General features: G+C 41.7%; 1 protein-coding gene across 2 annotated transcripts; it reads right to left on the reverse strand.

Annotated features, from left to right (window-relative positions):
- Positions 1-590: 590 nt before the first annotated feature.
- IDS (iduronate 2-sulfatase) lies at positions 591-9,268 on the reverse strand. 2 transcript variants are annotated; one of them, XM_085060298.1, is made up of 9 exons: positions 9,111-9,268; positions 8,371-8,507; positions 7,144-7,321; positions 6,582-6,670; positions 5,222-5,422; positions 4,450-4,620; positions 3,722-3,848; positions 2,033-2,206; positions 591-1,676 (listed from the first exon to the last, which is right to left on the reverse strand). In XM_085060298.1, exons 1-9 carry the CDS (start codon positions 9,220-9,222, stop codon positions 1,177-1,179), a joined length of 1,689 nt encoding a protein of 562 aa, XP_084916424.1. In that variant the 5' UTR covers positions 9,223-9,268; the 3' UTR covers positions 591-1,176. The 2 variants fall into 2 exon arrangements, with proteins under 2 accessions (XP_084916424.1, XP_084916425.1); XM_085060299.1 differs by having other exon boundaries at positions 7,144-7,298; positions 9,111-9,250.
- Between the last annotated feature and the right edge of the window lie 7,539 nt (positions 9,269-16,807).

A 16,807-nucleotide genomic window follows, 5' to 3' on the forward strand; every position in this document is an offset into this window, starting at 1 on the left:
GAACTGCAGAAATCCAGGAGGCTGATAGAAAACAACACAAATTACTGCCCTCACAGTAAAGCACGACGTACCTTGTGGCTCTAAGCACAAAGTACAGACTGCACTTACGAAATACTTAAATGAAACACTCTGCAAAACCATTTTTCTCAAATACAAGCTCCCAAACATTTTTACCTTAATGCAACTGGCCATCTGGACATTACCTACAGCATAGCTTGGGACAACTAATACTCCACATCCTGTGTTGGTAAATGCCACTCTAAAAACTTGAAACTTAAATGGGAGGCTTTTAGTCTCCTAGTACAAAACAGAGACTGCCAAGCCCATTAGCACCTAAGAGGGCAAACATCCAGGTCTCTGTCACTGGATGTGAAAACCCTCAAGTGCACTGAGCAGTTCAGCAACCAGTCAGCCCCAAAACCTTAAGGTTTCCATCTCCTCTCACCTGTGGAGAATCATTAGACCAATCCTCAGGAAAACCCACAGAAAAGCATATTGGTGTTACCTTAACCCCTCAGTTTTATTTAGTGTAACAGTGATGAAAATACCCATATCACCCACATTAATCAAAAATTCAGATTCTCCTGCTGTATGATAAGAAGCATGAATTCCAAATTAAAGCTTTTATTTGAAATAATTACATTTTGGATGAAACACATGAAGTTTCTCTTTGAGCTCCAGTCAGAGGGAAGACTAATGAGAGCAAACACCTCAGCCCTTCACCGCTACCAGGTGTCTCCTTGACCACTCCAGCCCCAAGTCTCATAGGAAAAGGTGACAGAACCTGTGTAGTGATTTACACTCTCTGAACAGCCACTCAAACATGTAGGTTTCTGGTTTTCCACCTTTCACACCAATAGTTTCAGCACAGATGATGAAATTTAATTTTTCACTTGCTACAAAAGACTACAGAGATGTTACACAGTATAGGCCTGCATGCTCTGTGTGGCCTTTCTCAGAAGTGTTATGAGCTTGTGTTTGAAAACACAGCTGCAGAAGTTCCCTCGGACTACTTCAGAGCAGTAAGGGCTGTAACAAGAAAATGGCAATAGGTAGTTTTGATACAAACAGGATTTTAATTCAATCCAAGTGTTTTCTGTACAACAGAAAGGTTTTATACAAAAGAAGGAAGCATTAATTCAGTTGCCAGAACAGGCACAAAGAAGCTTCTGAACCCTAGTGCTTTAGAAAGCCAAGAATTTTTTTGAAAAACCAACCATGTAAGGCATTGTTATAGATGTTATGATCCTGGTTTGGGTCAGTCTCCATCATGTACAACTCTCCTGCGTGGACATCCTCGAAGTTAGCACTGAAGTTGTTAGGATCAAACTGAACCCACAGAGTGTACCTGTAGTCAATGGTACGCATGGAATAGCCCATGATTCTGATGTCTTTCAGCTTTGGCTTGTCAGAGTTCCACTGGGGAGTGTCTGCAGGCCGGGGATACTGGCTGAAAGCAACAGGTTCTTCACTAAAACACCTGTCAGTGTCATCACACCCGTCCTTGCCCTCCTCCACCTTCTCAGTGATATTAAAATAGTGGACAATGCTTGTCCCCTCAGTGCACAGCACAACACCAAACGATGCCTCTGGGCACACAGGAGGAACCTGCAGGCCAGCAAGTTCTGCAAGTGTTGGAAACAGAGACACCAGCTCCACCACTCTTTTGCTTTGCCCTAGAAGAAATAATATCAAAATACAAGTTATGGAACAAGACGGTTTGACAACTTTTTCTAATAATTCAGGGGTTTTTTTTATTCAAAGTGCTCTGTACTGGATTTTGGGGGTACCAAAATCAAGGCAATTAAGGGGTAGCAGTTAACTCTGAAAATGCCAGTCTATGCACTTAGGATGTACTTTTGAAAATTTTTGCACTTCCAGCTCTCCAATGTATAGCTTTCCAGACAATCATATCCATTACTTTGAAAAAGAACACTTCAGAAAGGCAAAGTAAATTCTCTCAAAGTGCCTGAAGACACATCACCACCTCTATGTACCCACTGTTGACAAAAATTAGACACTGGATATTTACCTTGAGGTGCTGAGCCTCCAATATGGCTAAAAGGGTCGAGGTAGGGGAAGACACTTGCTCCTTGACGGAGGGGGGAAGTTGTCATTCCTGGGACATAAAACATCAGCGGCACACGGGTAGCAACATCAAAATTGCTGTATTTTGCCCATTCACCATGTTCTCCCAGGGACCACCCTAGGTGACAAAGAACACAACCCAGAGCAGATATTGGGTTGTAATTTAGTAGTCGTTTCTTTTTCCTTGTAAATTGACTCTGACTGTTGAGGCCACTAGTCTATTATAAAGGTTATATTAAAAAGTAAAGAACAATCTGTATTTAGATATAACAAGACTTTCCTCTAACATGAAAGCTATTTCAACAGCCACCTAAATCTTGCAACTTGATACTCTTTTATTAAGGAAATAATTACACCTTTCCTTATTTCCCCTACTCTAGATTAGAATTAGGAAATTAGCATTAAAACAGCAGAAAAGAGGAATTGGGGTGTGTCACAGTGCTTGCAAGAGTCTCCAGATCAATTCCACAAAGCATTCATTTAAGTTTTGGGCAGCTGCCAGCTCTCCAATACTCATGTTAACAGTGCAGCTGAACATCCCTTGGAGCCAAGGCTGCTCTCTGTGCCAGACTGCCATATCAGGATGTTACCCCTGAGGAAGCAATAGAGATAAAACTTTTCAGCTCTCCTCTTCCTCTTGAAGGAGATGCCAACATGACTTCCTTCCAGGCAGATATACTGCCAACTGCACTTTGGGGGAAGACAAAGGAACTCTATGACAGCTATGTTAACACATGATTTTTCTTGATCACTTTGCCAGCCATGGTACTGGAAACACCAAGTGTTTACAGTTATCCACAGCAAGCAAAAGAAAAATGCATCTTACAATGGAAAGTGGCAAGTCAGAAGGAACATCTAGAGTCACATCAGTACTACAAGTATTAATCCCATTTCTCTACAGCTTGTAAGAGCTTGTTTATACACACATGCTCAAAGAAGTCAGCCCAAATTAACTAAATATGTGACTTTACATTGATTTAGTTAAGTTACATCCTAACTGGTTTAAATCAGCTTAGCCATTCCTCAGTTTAAAGGATCATGAGAGGGCTACTTTAACAACTGTTAGAGGATTGAAAAAAGCATTAAATGCTTGAGTTATTTGTCCCACAGTTCAAATTCAGTTTTTTACCACCAGGATCCAGAGTGTGCAAGACCTCAGTTATGAGGGGGAACCATACCCCTATGAGCTTGGATGCTCTGCAAGCAGCAATGACAAGTGTAAGAAAACACACTTGAGCAGTTAATGAGAAAGCCTGTTACCCACTGTACCAGATGGCTCTCTGCAAATGGTAAGGGGGGAGCAGTGGTGGCTGTCCTTTCAGAGCACAGTTCCCAGCAAGAGTCACTCCTTGGGTAGGGGGTGGCAATACAGCAAGTTCAGCCCCATGTCCTGGCAGGCAGCCTCATCCCTCGCCAGCAAACCCTCAACCTGATTAAAGTGCCTGTGGGGAGACAGAACTGTGCAGCCACAGAAGCCAGTGCCAGTCCCTTCAATCTGTCTCAGACAAGCCACAGATACAAGGTATGGTAGCACTGCTGGACATTATAGAAGCACACACTGGATTAATATGCCAGCGCTGAGTTGCACAAGGCAGTTATTAACAGCGAGCTCGAGAAAGATTTCAGTGCTTACCATGATCAGCAGTAAAAACTACTATTGTGTTATTTGAGAGTCCTACATTATCCAAAGCATTCAGAAGCAGGCCAACTTGCACATCCAGGTAAGAAACTGCTGCATAGTAACTCTGACGAATCTGCCGCTGAAAGTCAAGAAAATAGGAGAGAACAAAAAAAAGCTTTTCCCTAAACACATCCTGCAGAACCCGGGGATGGCTGTGTGAAAGAACTAAAGGACTCTACTTGTAAAGCTTTAATTTTAATTGTCTGTAGCCCAATTAATATCCCAGAAAAGGTAAACTTTTCTAACTGGCTGGGGGGAGCCAGCTAGAAAATTCCATCTCCTGGGAAGTGCTTTCAAGCAAAACATTGCAAACCAATCCATTCTGCTTCTGTTGGTCTGGCCAGCACACCCAATTTTGGCATAAGTACTGAAGAGTCAAGGGAAATCTTGCAGAAGAAGATACACTGGATGCTGGCTTGAAACAGACAAGCAGACTCAGATAATGAGCACAAACATGGCATTGGTAGCTGCCATGTACATACATTTACTCACATGCAAACTGAACTGCAGTGACAGTGAAGGTTTGCCTGCAGAGCTAAAAGTGACAGCATGCAAGGCAGGGAATATTTGCAAATGTTTAGCTGCTGAATAACTGGGAAATTCCAAGAGCAGCCAACTCTTCCCCTGAGTTTGAACAAGTGAAGGCAGTTTGACTTCAGAGCACTGCATTGACAGCTTACCTGAAAGTCATCTGGAAGTGGTCCATAAGGGAAACTAACATTTAATGCTTCCACATCATCCCTCTGCCTGATATCCGTCCAGGGGTTGTATGCCACGGGAGGTAGTTTCTTAGGCACCCAGGGATCTGGGGCTAATGTGATATTTTCCAAGGGGTACAACTTGAGAAATTCCTTTACAACACAAAACACATATAAAGACTGTCCTCACCTTTAAGATATATAGTGAATTTTGTGTTTAAACAGCAACCATTTTCCCTTGCATGACCCCTTAATGTTATATTTACAAGGCTTCATTACATTTCCCCCAGAGTGTAAAACACAGCAATACTAGTCATCTCCAATCAATTCCTGAAAAATACTGAGTTGGTTAGTACCTAAACCCAGCCTCTCGCATCTCAAAATGATGCTGTGATAAAAGGTCCAACACCACTCTCGCTGAAATCAGTAGTTTTGCCAACAACTCAAACAGGGAATGGAATACAAGATCTTGTAAGGCCTCATTATGTCATACTCCATCAAGCAGAACCCCATCTCCACACAGTAGCAGTCACCATTATGGTGGTAGAAGCTTGGCTTTTGGCTGAGGAGTCACAATTCATTCTCATTAAACATTATGAAATGCATCACAGGTGACTCCTGAAGTTACACCAAATCAAGGCCTGTTTCCAGACTGCTTTCCAGAAACAGCAATAAAGCATTTGTGGGAAAAGTTTTCAAAAGCAAAAGCAACATTTGTCTAAGTTCCTTCTCCTGTAGGCTCCAGTCTCCTCACCTGTGGGTACCTCAGTGGGATATGTGGCTTGTGGTAACCAACAGCCAGGAAGAACTTTTGCCTGTTGGTTTTCATGACATTCAGTAGGCGTATGGCCTCCTCAGTGCTCTGAATATCAGGCAGAGTCCCCCCAGGCATTTCTGTCACATCCACCGGGCACACCAAGTTTGCATAAAGTTTTCCATCTTTTCCCCTACAAGTCTTCATGAAAAAAAACCCAAAAACAACAGTTCAGTAACTTCTGTTAAATGCAAAGTCAAAATCTTCTGTTCTGTAACTTTAAAGCCAATGTGCTTCTTACGAACAAAAGGATGCAACTTCCATGCCTATGAAAATGCAGAAATCCCCACTAAATCTGGGTAGGAGATTAAATGTAGTCATATTGGGGAAAAGCCCACAGCTTCTATGATTAATAGAATCTCTGATCTATTGGAGATGTAGCAGTATCTTATTATGTTATACATATATATATACATTTTAATTCCTTCTGATCCCAGGAGTTCAAAGAAAGCTCCCTGGAAGCTATGGACTTAGATTCTGAGCAAATGCCAGCAGTGGCTGATATGTAATCAGTGAAGACAGATAAATTAGACTAAACAGTTGCCAAGGAAAGGTGGCCTCAGCAGGATGCTTGGGAGGGTTGCTAAATGAACATACTTTTCTCTATGTCATGGATGAAAACGTTGCTGCTGTTAAAATCAGTCTTTTCCAGCAGTAAACACGAGACCAAAGCACTCCCAAGGCTGTCTGTACCCTCATGACTGCAGCTCCTGCTGGGCAGTGTACAGACTCCAACACATGATGATAATGCAATGTTTGCACAACTATAAATTAGATTCTTTTTGTGTCACATTTAAGAGTAACAAGCATTCTAGAACACCGGATCAGATTACAAAATTTCAGATTATTTAAACATTATTTTAATTATGGCCCCTGCTCACTCTCTTTTATCACATTAAGTTTACCAAGACTACTGACAATCTTTTGTCAATTACTAAAGCAAAGCCAGCTCAGTTGCAACTGCAAGTTGACAAATGCACTTTTCACATAAAAGAATTCATGATCTAGACACAAATTAAGATCATTCTTGCTTATATCTCAGTAAGTGAAGTTTCCAAATAACAATTCAGAAATACTTAAAACATCTGCAGATAGGCACACTGATTAACAAAACACACATCTGATAGTCTAGGGCATCTTTCAGAAAGCAAAGAAACAAAGTATTGAAGTGGTTAGTTGTTTTCCTGCACAAGGGTGCAACTTCAATACCCACAGAGCACAGCCTGTACTTGATACAAAGAACTTGGTTACATCCTGGAAACCCTTCTCTATGTTAGAGAAAGTCACAAATCACACTTACCTTATCATTTTCATACTTTTCAGCTGAAGGATGAAAGGGTGGAATGGACCAACTGTAGGGATAGTCATCACTGTAATTGGAAGAAACCCCTGAAATGGATAAAGATATTAGAAATGCTCTAATAGTTCACTCAACCAGGATGAGCTCAAACACAAGTTTAACATGTCTTCATCTGGTTTTTTTCAAATATGCTAAATGAAGAAACATTTCAAATGAATCTTTGACAACTGAGAGAAAGATAACCAAGAAATGTGAAAACATTTAGGACAGACATTTTTCCCTGAAATACACCTTTAACTAGTGAGGGAGACTCAAGCCTGTTGAAGAGCCTTACTTCAGGGAATAGCAATAGAAAAAGAATCAATAGATAAAAGTCATCTAATACATTCACCTCTATTACCTTAAGACTTAAGATTTAAAGACAAGCACTGTAAAATCTGGCTAATGACTATGATTTAGGTTCTCAATACAGACCAGAATCACACATCAATACTTATATAAGTTTGTGAGACCATACACATCAAGCATTTCTACTTTAAGCAAATGACAATGCAGACCATACCAGGATGAAAAACTTTCCCCACAGATAGGGTCATGTAGCCATTCTCCTTGAAATACTGGGGCATGGTGGAATAGTTTCCTGCATGGACTCTCCAGTAGGAGTAGAAATCGTAGAGCCGGGTGGTGTCAGGCCTGCGGCCAGTGAGAAACGACACTCTGCTGGGAGCACACACAGCTTGCTGAGGAGAGAGACAGCCAAGGAGAGAGGCAATTTGAGACAAAAACCAAAACACACCTACAAACTGACTTGGGCCTAGCGGGGCCATAACCATCTGAAAGCTCAGGAATCACAGGGAAAGAGTTTCACAGCACTTCAAGCTGGAATGAACAGTATCCTTATTAAGCATATCAGTTCCCAATTGCAAGCTTTAAGCAAGACAGACATTTACCCATCTATAATTTTCCCTCAAATAGCCAATTCCTAAGCACTAAAAACTTTGCTTACAGAGCCAGTAGCACAAAAGAAAAAAAGAAAAAAGTCAAGTTCAATAAAGGCAGTGCTTTCAAAATCTGGTAGCTCATATCACACAGAATTAAGCAGCAGTGGCAGGTGGACTGTGCTGATAAAAGCCCAAAGTCTAGTGGATCTGGACTGCCTTAAGAATAAAGAAAGGATAACAGAGAAGGTCTGGGTTACAGTCCTAAAGCCTGACCAATTCTGCTTCAGACTCACAAAACCCAAGAGTTATTGCTTTGAAGTCCTATACCCTAGTCAGAGTTAGATCCAAACTTCTAATTTCTCAGCAGAGAGGAACTTGGGGATGTAAACATCCTATACAGAGTATTCAAGTTAAGAGCAATTAGTGAGATTTTGAGCCTTCTATTTTAGAGTGATGCTTACCACACAAACTGCCCCTTTACAGCAATCTACAGAATTGATTCCCTCAAAAGATTAAAAATTACTCTTTTATAAGCAGTAGAAAAGGAGAATTCTGATTTAGTAAAATGGCATTTTTAAGCAGCACTTGGCTACTAACAGTGAAAATGCTTGAGTGGCATTCCACTCCTTCAAGGGCTACACAAATACCATAATTTAAATGCCCTGTTTTCATTTTTCTCACCTTAGTAAAGATAGATTCACACACTATAGTTCAGCCCAAACATTTATTTTTTACTGAAAACACGGTTAATAAACACTTGCTTTTTTCACTGGCCTACCTAACACTTACTGTGATAAATCCAGTAATTACTTTGCATAGAGAAAATATGTTTAAGTCATTTATCTCACCTGGGCATAAGCATTGCTGAACACAATACTGTGAGAAGCAAGCTGATCAATATTGGGAGATTTCACAAGCTTATCTCCATAACAGCCCAAAACAGGACGCAGATCATCCACAACTATAAACAAGACATTCATGCCAGCTATGAAGAAACAGAATTAAAAATAAATTAACTTGAGCTCCATTAAGCAGAGGCTACTTTGTGCTGATTTATCAGCATTTAACCCTGAAATACACTTAAGAACAAAAATAAAATTAATAAAATGAGCAAGAGTATCTTTGTAAGGCAATGTAAACAACAAGATTAATTCTTCAAACACAGAAATTCTTATTTGGCCTAGACGGAAATACAGTGGTTTTTATTTCCCTTCCTATTCCATTGCTTGCTCCCATGGTATTTTCTCCAGGTGCTACAGAAGGGTGGTACAAAATAAAGAGGCATTTTATAGGTCTACCTACTACGGAACTCTACAGCCTGCAATCTTTGCGAGGGGTGTTACGCTACAGGTAAACACCACTGGTGTCCTGTCCGAAGAGCCCGCGCTCCGAACAGATAAAACTGCTTTCCTTCGATTAACTACACACGTATTTTCAAACGCCCTCTCAAGGCGCTGGGAGCTCGACCCGCGCCCCACCGCTGTGTGCAGCCGCACCTCCCCAGGGCCACCCCAGCCCCGCTCCAGCCCCTCTCCAGCCCCGGCTCCCTCCGGCCGCCCCCAGCCCGGCCCGGCCCCGCCGAACCAACCCCCGGGGCCGCGCCGCGCTCCGGGCCCCGCCGCCGGGCCGGCCGCCAAGGCATCCCGGGGCGGCCGCAGCAGGGACAGCAACAACCACAGCCAGAGCCGAACTGCCGCCATGGCCCGGCGAGGCGGCGGGGCCGGGCAGGGGCGGGCCGGGGGCGGTGACTGCAGGCATGGCCGGAGCCCGAGCCCCGCCCGGAGCCTCAGCCCCGCCCGGAGCCTCAACCCCGCCCGGAGCCTCAGCCCCGCCCGGCCCGGCCCTGCCTCTGCCCTTCCCCGCGCGGGGGCGCCACGGGCCCGCGAGCGAGCGGCTCAGCCCGGCCCGGAGCAGGGCTGTGATCCGGGGGCTCAGCCCGGCCCGGAGCAGGGCTGTGATCCGGGGGCTCAGCCCGGCCGGGAGAAGCTGCCCCGCACTGCAGGGGCTCAGCCCGGCCCGGAGCAGGGCTGTGATCGAGAGGCTCAGCCCGGCCCGGAGCGGGATCATCCAGCGCACCCTCGGGCTGTTCGGGCCACAGCGCTGCCCCCGAGGTTCCTGCCCGCGTTTGTTCTTGCAGGAATCTCAGCACCCGCCACAGCTCCCTGGGAAAGGGAATGTCAGTGGCATTCTCAACGTTGTTTCTTTCACGTGGAAATAACATTGGGGAATGAGGAAATCAGGGTTTAGTAATGAGAGAGGCTGAGTACTTCAACCATATTTGTTAATCAGTTAATTTGGTCTCTAAACAAATGTGTTTTTCCGGCCGCCCCGCTCTCCCGCCGGCCGGCAGCGAGGTGCGCACTCTGCCGAGCGAGCGAGGCGCCAATGTCTGAGAAGTTACACTAAAAAGCTCCCCACAACACTTAAAGTTTCATTAAGAACCAGCTTTATTAAAAGCTCTGCGATTTTTCATGGTTTGTATCTTTAACTGCAGAAGAGATAATAGATTAATTGCCGCTATTCCTGTACAAAATAACCTCACTGTGAGCTATACAGATGTTTCCCGATCTGCAGCTGTAAGATTATCAAAGACCAAGATGGTATAATAAGCTCCTCACAAGAGGATTTTAAAGGAATTGAAAGACTGTATCAAAGTAGTGTTACACATTTAACAGAAGGTAAACACATGACAAGTATACCAATATTGAAAGTAGCCAACACACAGTCACTTGGATGTGAAAACCACTATGACAATGATACATGTGACGGTTATGTGCATTTTGCTTTTTTAGGAAGTTATAGGTGCACTTTTGACTACAAATGGAAGTTTAACAGCAAATATCATTGTCTCTGGGATCAGACTAGTAAAAAAAGCCCAAAAACAACTTGAGAAAAAAGCCCCATTTACAGAAAGTTAATGGATGTCTAATGGAACCCTATAATTTTATTCTTTCTGTGCTTCAGGACTGTATTCATTGCTCTTATAAAAATTAAAAGTTCTGAGACAAAAATGCCCTCATTCATCCCTTTTTTGTAACAGAGAATGGGCTAGAAAATAATCTTTTCTGCTCCATGAAGATTCACACCTGAGGCCTCAAATATGCTGTGTATGCACTCACCATAAGATTACCAGGAACGCTGGCTACAATGGTCTGTCACAATGCTATTGTTCAGTGGGATGCATTACTCAAAAGTGCAGTACACTGTGTATTACATAGTCTGTGCCTACATATATTCAAGCACGTGTACTTCCTCTAAGCTATTACAGTGAAGTGTGTTTTTATGTGGATCTCACACTTCCTTCCTGCACATGCTGGAAAAGCTTGAATCAAATGAAGAACACTGTTGCTACAAGTTCAGCTACTACTAGGCACATGACATGCAATCAACTCATGAATATTACTCAGTATATTTGATGTTTGCATATTTTGGAATTAATGTTGTATATGAGCAGTATATCTCACAGGTATCAGCAACTCTCCTAGCATGGATCAGCTGCTGGAAATGTCCAATCATCCCCAGTTGACACTTCTCTTCATTTGGAAACTTTTTATGCAAAAAGCCAAGGAATTATTTCGCTATTGCACATGCATTTAATTACCATAATGCTTGCCTCTTTCAAATGCAAATACACTAAGTGGTACTTGATATGAATTTCCTGGTTTGCCTAACATGAGTATATAGCAATCTTAAGTTCAGTCCACTAGAAGAACAAATTACAGAGGAAAAATCTTTTTCAAACAGCACACAAGTTCTGATGCTAAAAACCAAGTTGGGATGATGCCAGTGAATGATTGCAGACACTGAAATCACAGTGCTTGGACAAACTGGTCTCACAGCTCAGATGTCCACTCCACCCCGGATGTATGGGCCTTTGAGCAGCCTGTTGTTCAGCTCCTAAACCAAACCACTGCTGCACTCAGTGTGATGAATTGGGAGTGCCACAGGAAAGGTTCAACCTAAACCTTGGCTGAAGTGGCAATACCTTGTACAACACTCCTCCTTAGTCACTCTGCTGGAAGTCCCAGGGTGAATGACAGCCTTCCCCACTTACCACCACCACTAAGTACCAAATGTATCCATTTTAAGCTTAGCAATGTGCCAAGGCATATATCAAAAGTTTGGGGGTCTACAGCAGTGCTTTCACAAATGTTGGTAATGTAGGCGAGGCCACCAACATAGCAGTTAAATATCTTAAAATCTACTCTTTTCTATGAAAGACTTACATTAAGACATGGTAAAAATTCATCACAGCAACATTTTTAGTGGGAATAATTCTATTCATAGGACTGTAAGAAACAGCTGTACTGTTGAACCCACAGTAGATCTTGTAAAGTGTCATTTCCATGCCTGGATATGCTTTCCAAGAAAGTTTCCTCTGACAAGAAGGATAAAGTATATTTTTAAGACAATGTGAGTATGGTCAGGCAATATACAACAGCCATGGGGTTGAGGTCTGCCTGGGAAGGACATTTCAACTCTTCACATGTGAAACCTGCCCTTGCACATGTCTCCAAATGATTTCACCAGAAGTGGCATTTGGCACAAAGGCAAGTCTAGGGAATTTTTCTGCATCACTCAGTAGTTCTAAAAACCCAGGTTTTCACAAATGGTTGGGCACTGTGATCAGTTTACTCAAACTCAAAAAGAGCAAAGTAGTTTTCAACAAATCAATGTAAGTAATCTTTTAATTCTCATGCATTATAGAAAGTGACTAATCACTACAGGAAGCTTCTGATTGGCAAATTTATTTATCCCTAAACTGATGATTATCAAAAAAGCACTCTTCATTTTATGAACTGATGAAATTTCTTTCTATACAAGCTGCCATGAAGAAAATTAGAGACCTGTTAAAATCATTAACACCTGCATTAATCTGTATCCTCCTCCGGCACATATGGTGAGGCAGTGCAATACTTATAGTGAACATGAGCCCCTGAGACATAATGTTGATATATCTCTAAACAGCATTTTTATCTTTGAAGAATTCCATAGCTGTACTTTCAGAATCAAACCAATCATACTTTTTAAGTCATCTGTGAACCTTAGCACTCAAGGGTAAGCTAAAAACATTTTATCAGAGGCATCTGCATAGACTTTCAGTTTGTTAAATTCTTATGATGATATCATTGTAGTCCATCCTTGCCGCCTGAATCACAGAGCTATGCACTAGAAAATACATTGTAGACCTCAATTAATAACATTCCTAATTCAAAAATACTCATTATAAGCCTTCATTTCATACACAGTCATTTCTCTATGGCCGAAGAGAGTCGTGCAGATCTGTTCACCTGCAGCATGCTCCCCCTCTCCCCAGGGCTCAGGTCAGTGATCTCACACCATGAGTTTTCCCAAGGATATCAGAGCTGTTTCTAAAAAACTATTTAGACTTCTGAGTAGGTAAGGCAGGTGCTGTTATCACCACCAAAAGCAATGAATTAAAGGCACGCCTCAGTCCTGGTTTCTCACATTTCCTGTTTGGGCCTATAAACATGGCAAATTAGACACTGGCAGCTCTGGCTCTGATGTGCTGGCCAGAGAAGAGTAGGGTGGATTGAGGAACTGGAGTTGTTCCTACACCCATTACAGGAAATGTGCTGACAACTGAGGTACTGCTCAAAGAAATCACACCATCCCACGTGCTTAGTGAGGGCAGACAAGCACAGTGCAGAAATAACTGCCATGCACAGAAGCATTGACACAGGCAATTTCTCAATTTACACAGTGAGTACAATAAAGAGATAAGGCCCCCAAACAGGAAAGCCTGTGTAAACAAGATGTCATGTAAGGCTACTGAATTCTTTAATGTGGATAGCTGGCAAAGGTTGTTCTATTATTTAAACATCTACAAATTCTGTTTTGCTTTTATTCCGGATTAATAGTTGCTGCAGATTTTAGAGAGCACTTTGAATGGCATCCTCAGAATAATAACAACATGCAGTTGTTAAAAACCCCAAAATAACCCAGCCCCCACTTACTTTTAATGGTGAAATCTAATCCCTCTTTTTCCTCTATACCCTCTCTTCCCCTTTCTACAGCTGCCTTAGAGGGGAAGTGAATAAGCTCATCAGTATTCAGGTATTGCTAACAGGGAGGTCACCTTCTTCTGTTAAGCAACTCTCCATTTCAAACATTAAAACCTTGCAATTAGCAATTTGACAAGGACACCAAGTACATGACTACTTTGCTCTGACTAAGGTGATGTTTTCTGGGTGTAATTCTACTTACAAAGCATGAGAGGAGTGATTCCTGCAAAGGGGCAAATCCTGCCTCTTACATATGTGCAAACTGTGGGATGCAAAGCAAGTGTCATGAAGGTGGAAGCACAGGGGAGGATAAACGGGGATCTGTAATTAGGCAGAGCAAGGTAGAAATAAAAATTGCTCAGGGTTAGGATAAAACCTTTTAGAAATTAGCAAAGACTTGCTAATGAGGATTCTTTCAAAGACACATTGTATCATGCTTGACTAAAAAAAAGAGTAATAAGACCAAGAGACATAGAACACTTGTAATAGTGTGTAACAGTGTCTTTTTTATAAAATCAAATTCTTCCTTTCTCCACTATCTTCTTTCTTCACAGTTCACCTTACAGAACAGAACTGTGATGCTAAAGATTTGGAACCACAAAAACATTTTTCTCACAACCACTGTAGACATTTCCTGCACTGCTCTGAGTTTACTGTGTACACAGTAGGACACTGGTTCTGTTACTATGCTAGCATATTCCAAACTCTGATTTGTAGTACCATACAAAGTGATCTACAGCTACTCATGAGTAACACTGCTTCATGTGCTGAAAATGGCAAATATCATGCTGTTTCAATACATGGAGCACAGAAGTGTTTGTCTCTTCACTAAGAATATTTCATCCCTTTGATAAAAGGATGAAAACACAGAACAGAGAGAAATGGGAGCCAAGCAGATTGTGACCCATGTTATGGTCACTTATTTTGTCCATCTAGAACTTGATTTTCCAAACTTACTGTTATTACATAACAGTAATACAGGTTTGAAGGAGCATAGCTACTCATCACTACTGCAGGTGTGAGTGAAGTAGGTCCCAGGATCTCCATCACAGATACCCTGTGGGCAAGGAGTGCAAAGGGGAAAAAAGGACCAGTGAAGCCTGGCTTGTACTCACATAGACACAGGGTAACATTCAATTGCCTTAAGGAAGATCCTTCATTGTCTTCCTGAAATTCCTTGACTCCTCCACACTCCTGGACACCTTTCACCTTCAGCAGCAAAACCATACCCAAGATGATGCTTCACTACATAACCCCAACTTCCTGCAGGAATATGTGGGGAAAACCAGCATGGGATCATGTTGTTGAAAGTTGCTTTGTACAGCTTAACTGTGGGAGATACTAATACTTTAAAATACTTAATTTTTGGGTGTTTTTTTCCTTGTAAGATAAATATATGTTCACTATAGTGCAAGTTGAAAACCAAATGGCAGGTAGACTTCTGTAAAGCTGAAAGCCAGGGAAGATTAATCACATCATGCTGCCCTCTTACTTAAACAATCCTTTGTGAGCACAGAGTTGGTAATCCAACACTTCTCTTTGGACCACTGAGCTGCAGCATTCTGATTTTCTCTTATGTTTAAATTGGACAACTACTAGATGATTACAAAATATCATATTGCTAGATCTCAGTCACGAAGAAAAGGTTAAAAAAAAAAGCTAATCTCCTTTGGTCTTGTTCCCTTTCATTCCCTGTCTCCCATCCAATTTGGTTAACAATTGATCTCTTACTTCATGGCTGAAACATCAGAGATGTAAGTGAGCTGGTTTATTTTTGGATATCTTTGTGAGTCCTTTCAATGTGGTGAGATGTAAGTCCTTGTCACAGAATAAAATGCAGCAAGTAGCTGGTTGAGTGTTTCATCTCTGTAAAAGCCATGTAAATTTGCCACAATCATATTGACATTTAACCCATTGCTTTTTCCTGAATGCATTGCAAAAGGAGCTATGATATATGCAATTATTGATAATATGAAGCCTGATTTATCCTTGTGTTGCATCACTGGCTAAAGCATGTGTTGCACAGTGTTAGTGCATCAGGATGTCAGAGTTGTAACTCATGTGGAACTCACCTTTTGTGTCCAGCATCCAAAACCTCTTATTTGATTTGGTGGTATTTTAAGCATTTATTTTGTTCTATCTCACTTGACTTCTGAGACAAGCCCAGAGGAGTCATGGACAGAAAACGCATTTGAAGTCTGTGTTATCCAGACCTACAGATCCTTGAGATTCTTGGAACACCTGACCCATGTCACCACTAAAGTTCTTAATCTGAATAATGCTTTAGGTAAAATTAGTAGGTGCCTTTATTCAAAAAAAGGAGGAATGTAAATAGTTAGAAGCTTAGTGTTCATCTGGAACAAGTAACCCAAGAGGATTTGGAAGTAAACAACTCCAAATAAATCATGTTTTGTGCTGAATGGGTTTTAAGAATTGAACTTTATATTATTTTTTCCAGGACAATATGCATGATCTGATCCTCCATCAAAGTCTTGAAGGAAATTAACAAGGAAGGAACTAAGAAAGAAATTAAAAAGGAATTAAGAAGGCCTTGAAGGAAAGAATTTGCTCTGAGAAATCACTAGTATTAGGAAATTGATTGGATTTATTTATAGAACAATGATCCAACGCCTTTTATTCATGCTTTATCTTCAACAGCTACTAAACACAGTGGAAGGGAAAGTTGTGCTAGAAAGCTCAGGGGTAGAGCAACAAACGCCTTTTATTCATGCTTTATCTTCAACAGCTACTAAACACAGTGGAAGGGAAAGTTGTGCTAGAAAGCTCAGGGGTAGAGCAACATAAAAAATTAATAACTTTGAAGCTGTGGTGAGGCAGGAAAAACCTCAGATTGCATAAGAAAAGAGGCATGGAACACAACTTGCTTAAATGAGCAACAGGACAACAAGTAATGAGTAAAACCAGCTGAACAGTTTAAGATGGAAATGTAGAGTATGAGCAGACACATCTTTTGCAGGTAATGTCAAATTATTATGTCAAATCCTGCTTAGGCCAAACAGCTGCAGCACAATGCATTTCCAAGCACCCAACTGGCAGAACAGCCTTTGACATTCATAGTGGTTTAGCAGTGTATCTTGCTTCCCACCACAATCATAGCTGGCATTAATATAAACAGCAGCTTGCTGAACTGCTACAACTCTACAAATAGGTTTCAGGCTGGAGGACAGTAATTTAGAGGTACAACATCCAACAGAAAGAAGCCAATAGAATGATTTAAAGCCTTTGCCCTTGAACTAAC

Source organism: Lichenostomus cassidix, chromosome 4A (genome assembly GCF_008360975.1).
Source record: "Lichenostomus cassidix isolate B80296 chromosome 4A, HeHo_3.0, whole genome shotgun sequence".
Lineage (NCBI taxonomy): Eukaryota > Metazoa > Chordata > Aves > Passeriformes > Meliphagidae > Lichenostomus > Lichenostomus cassidix.

Excerpts from the sequence above, each read along its gene's own strand:
- IDS (XM_085060298.1), bottom strand. The coding sequence starts at position 9,222 with ATGGCGGCAGTTCGGCTCTGGCTGTGGTTGTTGCTGTCCCTGCTGCGG. Across the intron at positions 4,621-5,221 it reads TCCCACTGAGGTACCCACAG|GAATTTCTCAAGTTGTACCC; the intron begins GTGAGGAGACTG and ends TGTGTTGTAAAG. Across the intron at positions 2,207-3,721 it reads AGTTTTTACTGCTGATCATG|GGTGGTCCCTGGGAGAACAT; the intron begins GTAAGCACTGAA and ends TTTGTCACCTAG.